We start from the raw sequence: 19,316 nt of genomic DNA, 5'->3' as shown, positions 1-19,316 counted from the left end.
CACCAAAAGGGCACAGAGATGAGCACTTGGGGCAGTAAGTTTTACTCAGATGAGTAGTCATGGAACACATATGTGATTTTCTTCAGAGTAGTGCTACAAAGACTGCATGAGACACCATGTCCTACTCAGTGAAACTGAGATCTGTGCAGAGTGCGTGGGTTGTGTTGCATTAAACTGCAGCACACTATGATCTTCAGCTCTAGTCTGAGTCTGGGTAACAGAAGACCTTTCTTAACCTGCTCAGTCCAGCACTGACAAACATCTGTTGCTTACCTTTTCTTTGCCTAGGCCAATGCCCAAAGAATTCTACAAAAACTAGAAGATGTACAAGAAATGTTTGACAAGAGGCAAATAAGTCTGAAGAAGCTGGCAGCCAAACAGACCCGGCCAGTACAACCTGTTGCCCCACATCCTGAATCTTCCCCAAAGCGAGCATCACCAAAGATTACCAGACCAGCAGGAGTTGGTAGGCCATGAACAGCTGCTTTCAGATACATGCCAATGTTTTGTCCACAGTGTCATGTTTAATTTTTGTTATCAGAATGAAAACTTGCATTTGATGTTCAGTGTCAGCCTTCTAAGCCCAGCTGTTAACAATGAATGTGAAATATCTGTCACAGCAAACATACAAACAAGGGTGAATAAAAAAAAATCAGGCTTCTCTTCCTAGGTCTAATCTATAGAGTACATTTCTATACTGTTTCTCAGTATGTCTTATATTGCTAGTTCTTGAAAACTCAAACCAGGCTAGTCACTGACAACTATGTAAACTAAGCACAAACACCTCTTTTACATTGCATATACTGTAATGTGAATATTTGGCATTAAAGGGTCACAATCCTTCAAGTTTCAATCAGATACTGCAAAGGTTAAGGGTACATTAGTGACAGACTCATTTGTGCAATTTTTACCTTTTCCCTCTACATAACTGTTTATTCACTTTCTAGTGTTGTCCTCTACTAACTATGAAAGTTGAGCATTGCTTCTGTTTGGAATTTACTGAAAGTTAGCATATGCCTTTAACCAAGATAACTATTTTCTGCAGAAAAAACATGGGTAAAGTCAATTTGAAACAGTGCATCTTGGAAACTTGCTACCCTGTACTATGTGGTAGGAAGGGGCTGTCCCTTTTCAGCAGAGATAGTTATAAGAAATTAAAAAATGGAACCTTAGGGTTTTTTAAAAGGGGAACCCTTAGCGAAAAGCCTTGAAAAAACTAATTTGCATGAAGAGCATGCAATAAACTTTGCTTTCTCAACAGGAAGATTAGGATGGCCAGTAGCCTGAACATTTTGCTTTCTAGGCATACTATCACAAGGTCACACAAACATCCCTGTTGTTCTCCTCTGCTCCCAAACACTCATCCTTTCTCACCAAGGAAGATCACCTTCTACTTCCAGCTGCCATGCTTGTTTGACATCTGTACTTTTCCCCGCTAACCACGCTAGCTGTGTTCTTAACACACAGTTGCTACGTCAAGTTTCAGCTTCACTATTGGCTTAAAGCAAGCTGAGACTGCAGTGCCTTTGAAGAGGTCCTGCTCTGCTATCCACGCACCCTCCAGCAATGTGTTCCCCTCTTGCACTGGTGTTGGCAGTCAGTTAGCTGTATGAGTTGTGATTTACCTTGAAAACTCAATGAGCTGACTGCAAAAATGTGGTACCTAGTTTTCCATTGCATGAGTTAGGAAAATGTAGGGAGCTCTGGAGATCATATAGCCTTATCACCTTCTCAAAGCAGCACTAACTTTAAAGTTGATCAGATTGTTCACTGTGTGGCCACTAGAGCTGAAGCAAAGGAAGCTGCAGAAAAAGGGGGTTATGGGGTCAATAGGTCAGAGGTAGTTAGTCCCTGTCAGTAGTAGTACAGTTTTAGAATGGCTTTCACCTATTGTAAAACTGTGTCTTCAGGCTAAACGCTAGTCTTGCACTTCTGTTTATGCGTGCAGTCTCTGTGCTTGTGTTTCTTGAACTTCTTTCCTGTCATTTTAGAGTGCTTGCAGATATTTTTAATTAAACTTTTCATATAGATAAAACCTTAAAAAATAGTCACTAGTATATAAATGACAATGCTTTAAGTTTTGATTCTTGTTCATACAGCCAATCCAATACTATCAGCTCTCTCACAGAAAATCATGAGATGATCCCTTGCTCTGACCCTTTTATTGCAGTTCCATGTTATACAACACAATACAGGATAACAGTGTGGGAAGGATTGGCCTCAGATGTCCTGTTGCAAATTAATAGGTAGATGAAATTTATTTTAAAACGTTACTCCAGTTTTCTCTGAGGAGATGAAAAGTGCAACCCAGTCCTGTTCAGATATTGATAAGCAGACTACAGAACTCATTCAGATTATTTGTGCCTGCAGAAGATTGACTTATAGTACCTCTATACAAAGAAACAGAAGTCCCTGACTATCTACAACTTATCCTGGGGCTCAGAAACAGTTACTTGAACTGCTGTATTTACATATACTGTGTGGCATCCTTTGGGTATCCAATTGTCCACTACAAAGAGTTATACTTTGAATTTCCTGAGTGTCCTTTCCCTCAGAATGCCAAAGCACTTGGCAAGTACTGGTAAGTATTTTATCCTCTCTTTTTCAGAAAGAAAACTGAAGCACAGATAAACTGAGTGATTCACCAGGGAGTTTTGCAGTCTGAGTCTGAAATGTGGCTGAGAATAGAAACAGGGACACCGAGTCCTATTCCAAGCCTTGAAAATGAGGCTGTGAAATTCTGTTCTTCTTGAAGCTATCTCTTTTGGACTTTCCTCTGTGCCCTTTTTTTCACATAAACAAGATCAGTGCAGAATCAGCATTTATTTATGGGGAGAATCTATTCAGCACCATCCTGGAAAAATGAAAGAGGCTAAGAGCACCTTCTTGAAACAGATACTGTAACTCATTCTTATTTGGTTATCCAGGACATACCTGAATAGTTCTAAAAGCATGCAAAATAGAACATGGCAACAGGAAGATACCATGTTTCTAGGCTGTGTAAATACAAAGGTAGGCAAAGGCAATGGCAATAAAATGTGATAAACAGAAATAGAAGACCAGAAAGAAAGGCTTTTGTCCCCAGGCAGCAGATATAACAACACCACGGCAGCATTGCAGTGGTTGTCTCTGAAAGGGAAAACAGTAACATTCGTTCCAGAATGGATTTTGTTTTGTTTTTACTTGCTGACTCTCCATTTCCCTAACAAGGAGCGGCAGGGAAAATTCAATACAATTCAGGGTACTAGTGGAAAAATCTTAACAGATACGAAAGCTCAGGCATGCAATACTCCATTATTGTAACTGTGAGAATCTTCATTTTACATGGATATATACAGAGGTGCATACAGGAAGAGCTGATACCATGTATGAGAGAAAGGGCAGATTTCTATCAGGGAAATGACTGTGACAGTTCCTTATATCTCTGCCCTTATGGTCTCTGGTGACTCTTGGCAACATCCTAGCTTAGCAAAGATCCAGAAAGGTGGCTCAGAGCTGCACTGCAAACTCTCCCTCACCCGATGCTTTTCTGTGGGTCTGAAAATTCTGAAGCAAAATTTTAAATTAATCCAATTTTTGCTTGAAGCTTTTGGTTTCACAAATGAACTTGTAAATTTTGTGGGGACAGACCTGTTCAACATTGAAAAACTAGTACTGGAATTAATCATGATGCTCAAAAGTTTATGCCAACGGGACTTGATGCACATTTTAGCTGTGGGAATCTGCTTAAATATTATTCACAGATCAACTCAGAAAAGGCAGAAAACCCTCTGCTGACTCTTTTATAAGTGCCTTGAAAATATTTAAGTAGTATATATGACACTTTATTTAAGGAGAACTCTGCTTACGCCCAATAGAAGCTGTTTGAATACTGCTAAACTTGTCCCTGTATGTGTTGGGAGAAAGAGGTGGCACTTGATGGGGAAATTCCTTTGCTTTAGTTCCCTTCTGATGAGGGCATCATTTTTTGTGATTTGACTATATAGTTGTGGACTGTGTTTCTGTACAAAACTCCTTAGCTGGAGTGAATTGGGATAGGTCCACAAAATTAAACCAAGCAGGCTAGTATTGCCCATAGGCTGTCAGGCACAGTAGGATAAGCCACAGAGCTGTAAAGGGTAATATAAGCTATTAGGGATGACTATAGTTAGCATTTCTCTATTTTCATTTGCTTGTAATTCTCCCAAACTCTAACTCTTTGAAATGAAACTTTCCCAAAGGCTATCTTCTTCAGCTTGACACTTTCTTGGAAAACTTCAGTAAAAAATAGTTTGGACATCTCAGTGAACAAGGCTAGGAAAATTGTCTTGTTTTAGTTACCTTTGTGGTGAGAACTGGAACATGGCAGTACAAAATAGTTTTGTCCCTTCCTAAAGTGTCCGGATTTGGCAGAATTATAAGCACTTGGGGGGGGGGGAACCTCAGTTTATACACATTCATTGTGTGTGAACTTGCTATAGTTTGGCTCCTATAGTCTCATTTCCTTTGTTGTCAGCAAAAATCTTTGGGACCCAGAGGCAAAATATGTATCTTATCCCCTGCACAGCTTGTTTCCTTACAGTATGATCTTGCAGCAGCTTAAGCCCTTCTTAATGCAGGGTTGTGACAGTTTCCCTTTCTCCTCTCCTCTTGGCCCAGCACGGCAGTGTGTGACTCTGCTTTCCCTCAGTACTTACGGTCACGTAACTGGTGGGAACAAAGGAGGGAACTGAAAATTGTCACTGTGGGGGGGAGTTTGGTTTGTTTTGGTTAGTTCAGCTCCTCTGCATCCAGTTCCATGCACAGTAGTACTGACAAAAAAGGAGACAGAAGTGTGTGGCCAAAGGTTGGGAGGAAAGGGAGAACTCTACCAGACCCAGTTCAGATGCGTTCCAACTGTTCTGGAGTCAGCCCTGAAACTGTAACTACTTACTGCTGCTTTTAGTCCTGTGGAAATGGGAAAAAGAAACTGGTGCTGTAGGTGTAAAGGTTTCAACCCTGTTAAAAACCCATGTGGGTGTTAATGTGATTCAACTTAGTGCAATTTTGGGTGTGTTTTTTTTTTTTTTAATAACTTGTGCAACTACATAAAGAAATCTACATTGAAAGAGCAGTAAAAGACTGAAATCAGAATTGCTGGGCAGGGCATGTGCTCTTGAACATGTGAATTGGCATATAATACCCAGTAACCTGAAAATTCAGTTCTAAAAATGTCAAGTTGGTCTTCCAAAGTAGTTTATTCTCTTTTGATCTTTATCTATGGAACTCAGAGATCTCAATATGGTTGATAACAGCCTGTTACCTCTGAGAAGTGTTGTGAAAACAGTTCAGTAAATATTTATGAAACACTTGAATTGTAAAAACAACTATTAGAAAAAAGACAATTATTTTCAGAGCAGGGGTTGACATAGAATATGGATAGCAAGGCTCTGAGCCCCCACTGAGAAATACAGATAAATCAAAATAATGAATAGCTGCTCATGAACTAAGTGTTTTTGATTCCATGTGCTGAATGAGGCAAGGATTCTTAGAGTGGGGTGGACCAAGATGCCTTAGCAGGAAAGGACAAAATTAGGGTTGCATACGTAGCTTTGCTTTTGGCATCTCTTGTCTTCTAAATGCTATAAAATATTCACCTAGAGATTTCTTTGCGTGCAACATAAATGTGAAATACAGGACCAGAAATGTCAAAGTTTCTGTGAGCTCATTAAGCAAATAACGTTTAATAACACATTGCACATACAAAATCCATGACTCACCCTACAAGCATCTTAGAAGGCCAACTTGGAGCATGAAATTCATATGGGGGAACACAGCTGGAGCCTTTTCAGTTCTTTAAATAATAAAATTTAAACTGGTTCCATCTCAGTTAAATGTGTACGACTGCTCATTGGATCCATTCCAGCGTTCCTGACAGTCACTAATGTATAACACTTACTAACTAATAACATCTGGATAGAGGATAAAAGAAGAATGTCTTGCAAGAGTCTGGGGATATGTGCAGGAGAAGCGAGGCTGCAGAGAGATTAGCTGACTCAGAAAAGATGGTGCATGTGATTTTCATTAATGGTTTTGGTAAACCACCAGTTTCTATAGTTCAAGATATTTCTATAAACGAAGTAGAGAAAAGGAAAAGATGCTTTCAATTTTGTGGCTGTAGGGCTGGTATTGCACTCGGGCAAGTCTGAGGAAGCCAAGTAGTGTGTCTCCTTGCAGAATAATATTCCACATACATGTGGAATATTATTCTTGCTCTGTGCTTCTTATATGGGCAGGTTTTCAGGGGACTTGACAGCGATTTTGCTAGAGCAAAGTAGTGAAGATTATATTGCCTAAGAATGAGAAATACTTTATTTATTAAGTCATTAAATGGTAACCTTAGATGCTCTGGTACTTCTTTAGCTGCCTAAGCATGCTGTTTTGTCATCACCAGCATTCAAAATCCCTATTAAGTCATTAATTATCTTCAAAGTCATGTTCCTGTGAGACAGCATGAGCTGCAAGCCCCAGTTTAGCAGACTAGTCGTTTCCATGCCTGTTCTTGTGAAAGGACTGTTGATTCTGCTGTAGGTTATTGGTGAGAATGCACAAACTCTCCCACAAAACAGATGGGGAAGCATGTGGTTGGGAAATCCATGTAAAACCTGAATGTAAAGGATGGTACTTATTTGAGGGGGGCTTTGAATGTCTTGCAAGTACTGGGTGTGTGTCATAACCCTTGACTACAGAGTCCATGTCTCTTGCTAGCTAATGAGTTACATTTACTCCAGCAGGAGCAAATTTGAGGCCAGTTCCCCAGATGAACTAATCCAGCTGCCTCTGAGCACCTGGGAGGTGCATGCAGTTCTGTTTGTGCCTCACCCCCTGAGTGAGAGATGAACTCCTGAGAGACGGTGCCTGTACCCTGCCATTCAGGAGCAGGGTGGGGAAATGGATGAAACCACAGCCTTTCCTCACAAGCAGCAAGTGGTACTCACTGAATTTATTTCAGTCCTGGAGTGGGGGAGAGACTGCAAAGCAACATTGAGCACATGAGTCTTTGTCCTTTCCTAGCAGCTTTAGGGACAGTACAGCCCACATTACCACTTGCTAGGTAATAAAACAGTAATTCCATTTTTATCATGCAATGTGTTCATAAAAAACTTAAGCAGTACTAAAGCCCCATAGAAGCAGCACAGTGGTGTTCCAGGTGAATGCAAGTGACAGATCTAAACCCTGCTTTACTGCAAGTATCCTTGCAATAAAAAGTTTACCTCTGCATACAATGCCCTTTAACAATGTTTGCTTTAAAAGCAGCATCAAGTAATTTAAAATATTAATGAGTCCAAAATGAAATTTTCATTACTCATTATCTGGGGGAGTACTGTGAAACAATAGGATGAAAACAACCTTGAAACCATGCAGACCTTAGATTGTTTATAGTTTTCCTTTTTTCCTGTGCCTTTGTTCTTTCAGTAGGCAGTTGAATACTACAGCTTTCAGCTTCCTCAGCAGTACAGTAATGACCTTGAAACAACCAACTGTACTGAATTTCATAAAGCAGTTTCCCTTCTAAAAGATTTCCAGTTACACAGTAATTAGTGCAATAATAATTAGCAGATATTTGCACTGTTTCTTTCTAAATGACTCCAGAAGCTACTTAAGTGCAGTGACATGTAGCAGTCTCTGAATATGGGCCAGTCAATAACCCAAAAATACTCTGGAGCATAACCAAAACCAGATTGCTTTCCGTTTTCAATTCATTTCTGGGTCAGATTGGAAGGGGAAAGCTTGCTGTGTCAATCTGAATCAAATTCACCCTTGAAATATAAGCAGTTGGAGTGGACTGTTCCTTATCTTGTACCTGCCTCCTCCTTTCTGAAATGTCATACTGATGAAGCCAAGACTAAGCTAGTAAGCTGACCGGCGTAATTTGCTGGATCAACCAGCATCTGCACTTGGGCTTTCTGTGAATGCGTCATCTTTCACTTAAACTGTCCAGTGCTTTCTTTCCTGGATCACCTGGAGCTGTCCGAGTTTGTAAGTTGTAAGTAAGTTATTTGTGATCCAGACATCAGTCATAACTGATTTCCATGTTTTCTGATGACTGCCTTCAGCCAGGATTTTCATACCAGTATCAACCATCCTTTCAAGCTAGTAGGTTTTTTGATTAATGAATAGGTCAAACAACTTGGTATTGCTAACTCTGCTGTTCTAAACAAAAATTCTCCTGTTTCCTAAAGTTATTTCCTTTGCTTCCATCCCTTTTAATAACACATCCAGTATATATAAAACTTGGGAATTAGCTTTGTAGAGCAATCCAATGGACTGAACGCAGACTTAGATAGGGTAACTGGATTTTGGCAGCGTATCTGTCTAGGGTATTCAGGAGTGCCTGGTAATTGCATGGAGAAGAGTATGAAACAATGTCTTGGTTTTCTTTGAGTCAAGATTTTTGTGATCAAGCCTTAGAGTTATTTTTTTGAATGCTGATTTTTCAAGTTGGGAGAAGCTCCGGGAAAGAATACTGTTCAGTATGATAGGTATGATCAGAGGCTGTGTCTTGTCAAGATCTCAGTAGATGAGAATTTAAGGCTAAATAGAATCTTCAGGATGCATTAGTACAGAAAAGAATGAATTTGCTGATGCTTGTAACCATTTTACTCAGGGATTCATGGGGAAAATCATGAAAGAGCCTGTTTGAAAATTTATCAAATAGTTGAAGATTGGTATTCTGGTTTTGCCAGTGGTAGAAATCATCCTCTCTCCAGATCAGAAAGATATGAAGAACTTTGACCATAAGAACAAATAGCTTATATTTGCTGCATCTTGTTTTTTATTTTTTTCCCCTTGGTTTCTAAATGTCAGTACAACACTTTTTGGGTGAAATAATATCTTTGAGAGAACAATTATTACTTCACAGAAAGCTTTCTTTGGGATGGGAAAAAGGCATCTGTTGAAAGTAGTGCTTCAAATCAAAACAAATCCCCTGCTGTCTACTTTGAAAGTGTGATGGAAAAACCAAATAGCGTCGGCATTTGCGTTTCAGCTCAGTCCTGGGAACCATAGGAATCTTCTACAGGTTGATTATAGCTGCTGGTGGCTGCCAGACTCTGCTGTTCCATTGAACAAGCTTTCTAATATGGAGTCATTCTGAGGAAGTAACAGGCATGAAAGGGACATTGCCAAGTCCCCATGTCATTCAGCATGGGATAAAACCAGGAAGATTTAGGAAAGAGTTGGAGACAAGCTGCTCTAATTAATTCTCTTCCCAGCTGAATGATAAGGCAGTTGAAAAGACACAGGGTAGAAGAAATGCCAGCTACTGTTGTTATTGTCTGTGAAACTAAGTTTTCTTTTTAACTGCATATAATTTGGAGTGTTTCTATGCTTTTCTCCCCCCTCCCCCTTTTTTTTTTACTACTTTAAAAAAAGAATTTACTGGCAAGGGCATTTGAAAATTTTTAATGTGTTTCTTTTTTTAAAAAAAGTGTTCAGTCCTCTCCTACATGAATCTTTTAAACTATGTCCTCCCCATTCAAAGATATGTCCACTTTTTTTATTGCATCCCTCAGCTTCTCCCACAGAAGAAGAAAAAGTTACTAGTGACCACCAAGGCTCTCAGCGCCTCAACATTAAACTTGGTGAAACCATTTAAACAGAATATTACCAGATGCATTTGAAAACACCAGCTTTTATTTTTGGAAAAGTTCTTGTTCAGTTAGGAAGTTTTCCCAGAATAAAACTGAAAAGGACTTAATCTCAGGATTGCAACAATTTTTTTCTTTGTTGCCTGACCCAGATTCTTTCATCATTTCATCTGGTATTCAGATTTATTTTTACCATGACATGCATGGTTGCCTGTATCAATTCAGCAACTACAAAAAAGGAGAGCACTGTTTGCCTTGTACTTTTAAAACATGCACTGTGAGCTCATTATAAATTTAGAAGACAGATACAAACTGTAACAGATATTATTTTCTACTCAAGCCCAATATATGATTCCCCTTCTCATAGTTCATTCTAAACCTTTTCTTTGGATAGCGGTCTCAGGATAGTGGTTATGTTGTTTAAGGATGGTTTTCTAGTAGCATTAGACAACTCACTGTCAGCTGTGGTTTACAGACCCTGCAAAGCCCAACAAACCTGACACGATGGAGCATATTCTGAAATAATTTCCTCAGATTCACTGTCATTACATACACAGTCACAGCGACTTGTTGAACACCTGTATGATTACTCTTTTGAGACTTGTTCATGTGATTAAGCCTTACAAAGGAACAATCCTTTATAATGCGACATTAGCAAACCATTACTAGAACCAAAATTTCCTTTCTTTGGGAACCCACACAAGTAACAACAACTAAGCTGAAAAACTATGCAAGTGACAATTACCCAACTGTTGATACAGCTGCTAACATCTACCTGAGCTACCCTAAAGATGGTTGCCAGGGAGGAAGGCAAACCAAAGCAGTCATTACAGCGTGGAGCTGTAGGTGCCACATCAAGACACAGCGGAGCACCAAACAAGGTAGCCCATTCCTTGTGCCAGCTGGTCCTTCACCGCTCCAGCCACAATTCAGTTCTCTAAGCTAGGTCACAGTTACCACTGATGTGACAGGATCTTTGCTCACTGCTGTTATTAGGAAGTAAGATTTCCAACTTTTAGCATACATTTTCTAATATTACTTTCTTTTTGACTCCTTCAGCTACCAACAGGAGATCCACAGAAATTTCCTGCCCTCCAAAGACCATTTCTGAAGTAGAGTTATCAAAAAAGAAAAACACTAAGAAGACTAAAGGTGGAATTAAGGTAGGAGTATCTGTGTTTTGGGGACATCCCATATTGTGAGAGAACTCAAAACAATATAAATACAGGTTTACGTATTTATACTTGGAATTAAAAAATTGCACAAGTCAATTCTGTGCTAAGCTTTTTTTTGTACACTTCACATTGCAGTTTGAAAGTTACTCAGGTGATTGTTAAAAGAGATTTATGCTTAAATACATGGAAAAACAAGTTACACTAAAGTAGAAATAACTTTGAAAGTTTGAAAGAGGAAATGCGGAGGGAACATCCAACAGTAATACATTACAGTCCGTCCTTATAGCATATGAGTTATTTTGTTTCTAAAACTAGAATCTTATTCCAGTTCCTCTGAAGTTAAGATGTGCTATGTTCAGGGTTTTAACGAAGTTATACATTTTTCCTCATTTAAATATTTTCTAAGGGTAGTTACTACTATGCAAAGGAGGAAAGACTAGACATAGACATTTAATACTTAAAAATAAACCAACCAACAAAAAAACAAAGAAAACTTTTACTGTTACCTGTTGCTGCATGGCAAGTAAGGTTCAGGGAAATGTACTTTACTTTTGTGTCTCTATGATGAGATTTGTTGCATTACTGTTTCTGCAGCAAGATTCTGTTTAGGACTCTTTGGACATCCTTATCCTTTCCTCCCTATTCCCAAGCCTTACAGCATTTAAGAGCCCTGCCCTTACAGCAGTCTCTTGTTTGAGCTTTAGAGGCTGACTGGGATAACAAGCTATCAAGACAGCCATTTGGCCCTCCTTGAGACTGGAAACAGAAGGATCCAGAAACTTAACTCATCTGCAATTCTTTTAACTAAGATGAAGTGTTGCTGCATCCTGAAACTTTTCATTTGCTCAAGCTAGCTGAAATAGCCGCTGTCAGAGACCAGACATCATTTTTTTTCCTGTCAAATTCAAGTAATGCCTCATTTATCTTACTTAAAATGTTTGGGTTTAAACCGTGAAAATATACCTGTGAAAGAGACAGGTGTACCACCACTGAAGTTGTAGTCTGAATGGTCTGTGCAGAAATTTTTTGTAACTTTGCCAGTATCCCCTTTAGTTACAAATTTACCAAAACCAAGACAAAAATAAAAACATACAGTGCCATTTGCTCACAACCTTTTAAATAGTAACATCCTTTTGCCATAATTTTTTTATATCTTCCCTGTATGAAGATTCGTATTATTAGCTCTTTGGGGCAGCACATCATTAGAATGGTGAAGAATGCAATTTAAGGTATGTTTTGAGAAAGAAAAAAAATAAGAGGACCCTGACTGTATTGAGGGAAATAATACAGCTAGTATTCAGAAAAGAGGAGCAAAAGAAGTTGGGTAGCATGGCAGAGAGGTATTCTCATCAGTAATGCAGGTAATCAATCAGTTGCATTCCTCCCACAGTTACATATATGTAACAACATGGTATAGGCTTTCTAAAAACATACATTCATTTTTAAATCTACTTTCTAAGAGTACAGTGCAAATTATGCCCCCTCTTCTTCCCTCCCATTGTTACTATAAAATTTTTGTTTGTGTTTTGTTTGTATTTTATTTGTTCTGGTAATAGTTCAGGCAAGGACAGTTTATTAATGGATTCCATAATCATCATCACCAACCAGATGAATAGTTTAGCTATATAGAATATAAGACAGGCCACTGCTTTTTTCCCCCAGAATCAGCCCTTAAAAATGAAAGTGCTCGGGACCTTAAAGATTGTACTGGAGTTTAGATATTGGCTTGGATTAACTGCAAACTCAGCAGCCAAGTTGTTATACTGAACTTGAAGAGGTTGCCTTTGAGTAAGCCCAAGTAGTGCTTGGCACTTTTAAAGCTGCAGGCAAACAGAGGAAAAGCCTACTTAAAACTTGCCTGGAGCACACTTGAAATGATCCAACTCTGCAAGACGGGACAAGGAAATAGGTTAATGTTTATCAAAATATTATGTAAAAAGCCCCAGCCATTGCACATGCATACTGTGCTCAGTATTTGACGGTATACACCGTCTTATGCAATACCGCTACTAGTACAAAGACACTTCTCGGAGGCACAAGACAGATTCCCTAGGCTTCTCCATATGCCACTGTACAAAGAACTCTGAAAATGTGAAGTCTCTGGGTTGGCTTCAGTCAGGAAACAAACAAACAAAGTATTTCATCATCTTAAGGAACAGACTGTTATGCCTGTAATTATCTAACCAAGAAGGTAATTCACCTTCTGTGGTGGAAGAACATGAAGACTTTGCCTGGAGTCAAGAATGCCTCCCATACCAATACTGAGCAAGGAAGTGGGAAAATAGGGAGAGAAGGTATTCTCGATTTACAACCTGCATATCTAGAATTCAATAATTTTAACTTGCTCAGTGATTTCTAGACTAGGTAAGATCTGGGTTTTAACTCTTTAAAAAAGAATAAAGTTCTCTAAATAAAAGCATCAGCAATTAAGTGTTTTCACTTTTAATGTGTCCTTTTTATTCAGATTGAAGTGATGCATGAAGCTAGTCAAGGAGGATCTAGCAGAGTCCTGGTGATGAGTGAAAGTGATGAGAACTTGTCAACAAGGAGAAGGTAAGGCTGCACACGAACCAGTATAATTTTTTTGTTCTTAGAACACAAATAACTCCATTTATAGTACAGTTTCTACATCTTCTTTGAAGTTTACTAAGATTAATAAATAATTAGATGTAATCAAGGCACTGAAATGCTTATAGCTATGCATTTATACACAGTCTATCAGCTGAAAAAGCAAGCAAGATTTCTCTTTTGTTTTAGGTTGGGGGCTTGGCCTTGGGTTTTTTGTTGTTTGTTTTTTTTTTTTTTCAATTTCTTTGAAGCATTAATTATATGATGTGAGAAAATAAGTCACTAGAATAAGCCTCACACATATTTACAAAAAAGCAGTATTAAAGATCATCTCATTGTTTTCAGGATATTCATATTTCAGTCTATGCCTCTGAGAATCTTGTTTTTTTAAATACAAGCAATAGTCTTTCTACAAAGTCTTGAGAAAGAGATTATTAACAATGTATTCTAAAACACTAACTACTTAGGTCATTTAGTTTAACAAAAAGTACCAAGCAAACCCAGTTTAATTTCGTTGAACTACACTGTTTCTAGGCCAAAGGGAGCAATTAAAAAAAAAACACACAACACACAAAACCACCAAACCCCACCCTGCAACAAGCCAAACCCCACAATCCTCACAGATGTCATTTCCTTTGTTCTCTTCTTCAGTATGATTTAGATAATTTATACTTACGTTATATACCTCTCTCTGACAGGTATACACTGAAGTTACTTGGTGCAAAAAACTACGCTTCTAAAAATATTAGCCTTGGTAAATTAGGTTAGACTTAAGAGACACATTGAAAAATGCAACTTATGACTCTGAATTTAATTATACCCTGATCTCTGTGATATAGACAGTAATATACTATATCACTGATCTCCAAACCATAATCTAATTTTCAAAATGTGCAAAGTGTGATCTGAAATAAAATGAATTTATAGATATGCATCTCTTGGGGAATAATTGCTTTAAGAGAACACACAAATGTGGAAGTTAATATTAACAACAGGTTAAGCTTCTAATATTTTGCAGTTTTAAACAACTCTAGATAGACCTAGATGCTTAGTAATCAGATTTTTGAACTGCCTCCTTTCTTAGTAATCAGATTTTTGAACTGCCTCCTTTCATTGGGAACACCAATTTTGCCTTTTGTTCCATAAAAAGGTAGAATAGAAAGGTCGTAAGGGAAGTGGGGGAAGCAGTTTGAAGTCTTCTCATAAGAGGGGATTCAGAATAGTGTTTAAAAACATCAGAGCCAAGCCTGTCAGTTACAAAAAAAGCAACAAGAGATATGTATCACCTTTGTTGTGTTGTTTTGGTTTTTTTTTTTAAAAAGAAATAAGTCTGTTTATTCAAAACAAATTTTACAAAACAATTTTTTTGTGGTACAGAGCAAAAGTTTAAGAATAAATATTGAATACTTCGTATAAAAATTAGTAATATCAAAGGGAAACTGATGCAAACCAAACAAACAGGTAAAAACAATTTTAGCATTAAATATGCTGTGCAACAATGTCAAACTCATAATGAGGAGTGACCATTCAGGCTGATACAGTTTTATTTGTGGAAGTAAAACCTGACAGCCCTGCATTGGAGCACCAAGACTACTGTTAAGAAAGGTTCCAGATAAAGGTGTACAAATCTTAAGTCAGAGTTTCGAACCAGAAAATAAGTTTTCTAGCTTCTCCATTTTTTGAAAGGAGCGCCTTCATGCTTTCCTTTTTATTCAACAAGCAACTTCTTTTCACTGCAACAAAAGAAAACGCATACTACAAACATCAAGGCCCTTTTAAGATTAAGAAACAATCCAAACAAAACTCAAACCAGCTGTAAAACAAAGTACTTCAATGGTCAAAAGTGACTTTCAGATAATGGCAAAATACATTTAAGCAGTGTTTTAGATGTTTGCTAGGTCGTTACCCTATAGAAGTTTAAGCTACTTAAAACTTACTTTACCTTTGCTTGTATGAGTGAAAACAATAAAACCCAACACACAGTTATGTTGGAAAAAAACTGTAGTCTTAATAACACATTTCAGTTGCATACTGTTCCTACAGTGAACAGGGTGGCTTTTTCTAGTAGTGCAGTTTTGCTGTGCAGCTTGTTGATTTAAATGGCTCACACAGGTCAGAGATCTGATGAAGCAGCTTTCCTTCAGTAGAGAGTACTGCTTTCTCTATACATACATTCATTCCTCTATAAGCCAGCAGGTTATATAGATCTAGGGTTGTCTTGTGTTTTGGTTTTTTTCTTTAAACATACATCCTCAGTACTGTAATCAATCTGTTTAAAAAGACCAAATCCCATTCCTGTTCTTGCCTAGAGTATAGCTGTAACATTCATCAATCATTCTGACACTGATAAATGACTTGTGGGCTCTTTATATATCCAACATTTGGGTCCAGTTAGGATTCTTATTCTTTTCCTTCTGGAAAACCAATTATAGAAAGTTACATATTTCACCTAATTCCAGTAGCTACCTACCATCCATCTGAAATGGCAGCTTAAGAGTACAGTCAGCAAGCTCACTCACTCCTGGGTTCTGTCTAAGCTAACATATACCATTAGCCATTCAAACCACTAAAACCTGCAGCAGAGCTCCAAGAGCAGTAGCAATTATTTAAACAAAGTTTACCACCTGCACCTTAAAACTGCCCAAGTCAAGTCCTGTATAAGTGTTCTACAGTAAAGTCAGAAGACACAGATCAAGTACCTCACTGCTCCACACAACAAGAAACTTCAGGCAAAAGAAAAAGGCTAGTCTTAGAAAGCAAGTAGTCTTGCTCCTATAATTAGCACATTTCCAACAAATGCTTGATAATTTGTGAGCTTTTGCATTGTAATTGCTCTGCTGAAAAGCCTGACTCATTCAAGCTTTCAGAAGTTTTCTGACACTATCCACACTAGAATTTGTTCCAGCATGAAATCCGTTTATAAGCAGTAACTGACTGTACCTTGAATGGGCTGTGTCCCCACTCCAGAACGAGCTACCACAGGTTTGGCAATTAGCAACTAAAATATCTTTCCTGAGAGTCTGTGAAAACACCATTAGCGAGCTAGACAAGAACACTGCAGACATCCTAGAACTTTGGTTCTCTGCAATATTTATATGGCACCACAGTACAACTCCTAATGGCTGGAGTTTGAGCATCACTTAGTTCTATCCTGATATACAATGCCCAGGTGTTTTGTTCCTCTTGCAAGTGATACTAACATTGAAATAGATTCAAGATACAGGGTTTTGTGGACATAAACTACCCTGAAATTTTAAAGACAATCTTGTGCTTAAGACTTCAGGAGAAATATTTAAGTGATTTTGATTTGTGTACTGAGTTTCTGTGGATTACCATCTCCCTATCCCTTCACTGTGAAGTCAAAACTTTGTGCAGAAAATACCCTCCCTCTTTGTTAGTACAAGCATGTAATTTTGCTTTTTAAAGTCTTTCAACAGCTTCAAATTAGCTATAAGAAACATTCTTGGGGATTTTTGCTTGCTTTTTAACTTTAGAACCATGAATATAGGAAAGCAGAAGTATTGTTAAAAGAAAACACATTTAGCTTATTTGCTTAGTAAAGCTTGGACTGTTTAAATATACTGCTTCAGTTTTCATAAGACAGAAGATTAGCAAAACCAGTTACATGAGTAATATCCGATTTTTACCCTTTCAAGTTCAGTCCTGATCTAAAGGAGCTCCTTTGTTACTTAAAACAACTGAGTCAGAGGGCACTCAAACACTGTTTGCCCGTTTCAAAGATGTAGGGAGCTTTGAGAAAAATACTGTAGCAGGTCTTCACTTCTAGCACTCACTGTTTGTCAATTGCACAGGTCCAGATTTACCGTCTATGAAACACTGCGAAATGGTGAATTTTTGTAACCAATTTACATTGCCTTAAACTACTACAATAGTCTCATTCATCAAGTCAGAAGTTCTATTTTCCTGATGTTTTGAAAGATCTACTCCATTTTGATATAGCAGATTTTTTTAATCATGTACCTTAGTCCACATAGCTTTAAGAAAAACTTAAAGACTTACTGACAAGCTCAAAGTAACAGACGTTATCACCAAGCATTTCAAAGTCTAGAAGTCAAGTCCATTATAGTTCATTTAATCCAGATTTGCATCCCTTGAAGATTGTAAAAAAAAAAAAAACAAACACCCACAAAAACAAACCAGGCTACAATGTAAAACATTGCAGTACAATAGGAGAGCTATTCCAATAAGAGTTTCTGAACAGAATTTGGGACCATTTTTCCCTCCCACCCCCAACTACTCACATTTAAGTTTTACCTCTTTCTATGTTTACATATATTTTGAATAAACAGCTAAAAAGTTCTTGCTCTGTTTTGGCTCAGTGGATCTTCAACACAGATATACAGATATTCAAGTATTAAGAAAATGCAGCTGAACAGGGATATGTGTCCTCATAGTATAGTTTACAGAGAAGCACAATATTGACTAGTCTGCAGTATATTCTACCCCAAATCCCTGAAGAAAACTTTTTAACTTTGGGATCTGTAGCCTGCTTCCAGAGCTTGTGAAGATCATCTACGTGTCCATGAGATGTCATCATTTTGTTATAAATGCAGGGATGATATGGAGCCTTTCCTTCCCCAGAAAAAAATACGTGATATTGTGGTACAATTCCCATTTTATTGGCACAGAGACCCATGAAAACATCATCTATATAAAGACTTGTATTGAGAGTCAATGAAGCCTCATATACTTTAGCTGCTACATCATTTGATATTACATATGCAGCTCCTGCTGTGTAGTCAGGATAAGAGGGCCACTGGTACATTTCATATGGAACATAGTATTTGCTACTCTTGTCTCTTACGGGAGGGGATCCGCGATGGACACGACCAATCCAGAGATCTTGAACACCCATTTGTGCTAGACTTTGGAGATAAGCAACAAGATTTGGCATATGGATAAATATGTCATCATCTGCAGACATAATGAACCTGGCATGGGGACAGTAGGCATTCACCCAGCTAAACTGCAAAAGCAATTTAAGAGTAAGATTGTGAAAAGTATCCAAGAAGTCTTGCTGAATCAAATCACTGTATTTCTGGTCTTCCAGCTGAAGTTCTCTTTGCAGCAGATGATTTGTTGGTCGTCCTAAAGCAAAAAGAGTTTTAATGTTGGCATTAAGTTGAGAACGAACATACTTCTCATTACCCCAAGTTTGTCTAATTGCATCCCTCCGATGGCGGTTTTCAGGAGAAGTCTTCACAAACAACAGGAGAAGGACATCCTGCTGTTGACATTTCTCTCTGTGGTTGATCAAGTATTGGTAGCTTGATACTCTGTCCAAGTTATCCCTGTTGATAGACAGGCTGTCATTCACAAAATGGTAGCTATTTATGAGGTATCTGTACGAATAAGACTTCATATGGCTCACAATGTGATTATCAAATGGCCCCCAAAAAATCATGAGACACAGTATGAAGCAAGTGGCAAATATCTGCAAAAAATGGCATTTTCTGACTCTTCTGGGACTAACAAACATTCTGATGCAGTTTCTATAATCCTTATTCTTGTTCAGGATCAGTGTTTTTACAGTGCCTGTGTTTTACTTCAGGAGCACAGTGTCACCCCTTCAAGATAAGTGTCCATTGTAAGGCATGTTGTCTTTCATTCAGTATCCTTATAAAGCCAGCTTTGTTCACAGATTTCACAAGTCATCTTTCTCAAAAAACGTTTTTCTTTGATTGAAAGAATGCAGACAGTTTTGAAAGACGAGACTTGCAGATGAGTATTTTCCCTTTGGGGCATCTTGAAGTGAACACTACAGTTCTAAATCGGATCTTCTCAGGTGTTTCTTTCCTTCATGAAGATGAATACCTACCAATTGTAAGGGGGCAAGAGAGGAGAAAAGTTTTAGTAAGCTGTTATTAACACATGTGGTTTTAGGTTTGGTCACGGAAATGAGTTGACTACTCAGACACTCCCCATCACCACCCACCTACCCCCA

General features: G+C 38.1%; 2 protein-coding genes across 2 annotated transcripts in view; one reads left to right on the top strand and one right to left on the bottom strand.

Annotated features, from left to right (window-relative positions):
- Window positions 1-14,119, top strand: part of MCF2L2 (MCF.2 cell line derived transforming sequence-like 2) — a gene marked incomplete at its 5' end in the record, with an annotated part of 23,807 nt that extends 9,688 nt beyond the window's left edge. Inside the window, 4 exons of the mRNA XM_010291926.1 lie at window positions 289-466; window positions 10,668-10,771; window positions 13,248-13,336; window positions 14,050-14,119. Coding sequence (XP_010290228.1) covers window positions 289-466; window positions 10,668-10,771; window positions 13,248-13,336; window positions 14,050-14,119 — 441 coding nt within the window. The remainder of the gene's footprint in view (window positions 1-288; window positions 467-10,667; window positions 10,772-13,247; window positions 13,337-14,049) is intronic.
- Window positions 14,120-17,678: 3,559 nt separating this feature from the next.
- B3GNT5 (UDP-GlcNAc:betaGal beta-1,3-N-acetylglucosaminyltransferase 5) lies at window positions 17,679-19,101 on the bottom strand. The gene has a single exon (XM_010291925.1). The coding sequence runs from the start codon at window positions 18,849-18,851 to the stop codon at window positions 17,727-17,729; it is 1,125 nt and encodes a 374-aa protein (XP_010290227.1). The 5' UTR covers window positions 18,852-19,101; the 3' UTR covers window positions 17,679-17,726.
- Window positions 19,102-19,316: the final 215 nt, after the last annotated feature.

Source organism: Phaethon lepturus, unplaced genomic scaffold (genome assembly GCF_000687285.1).
Source record: "Phaethon lepturus isolate BGI_N335 unplaced genomic scaffold, ASM68728v1 scaffold35457, whole genome shotgun sequence".
Taxonomy (NCBI): domain Eukaryota; kingdom Metazoa; phylum Chordata; class Aves; order Phaethontiformes; family Phaethontidae; genus Phaethon; species Phaethon lepturus.
Note: the sequence above shows the minus strand (reverse complement) of the source record. Positions and strands in the feature narration are given on the sequence as shown.

Coding starts and splice junctions, on each gene's coding strand:
- B3GNT5 (XM_010291925.1), bottom strand. CDS start 18,851: ATGTTTGTTAGTCCCAGAAGAGTCAGAAAATGCCATTTTTTGCAGATA.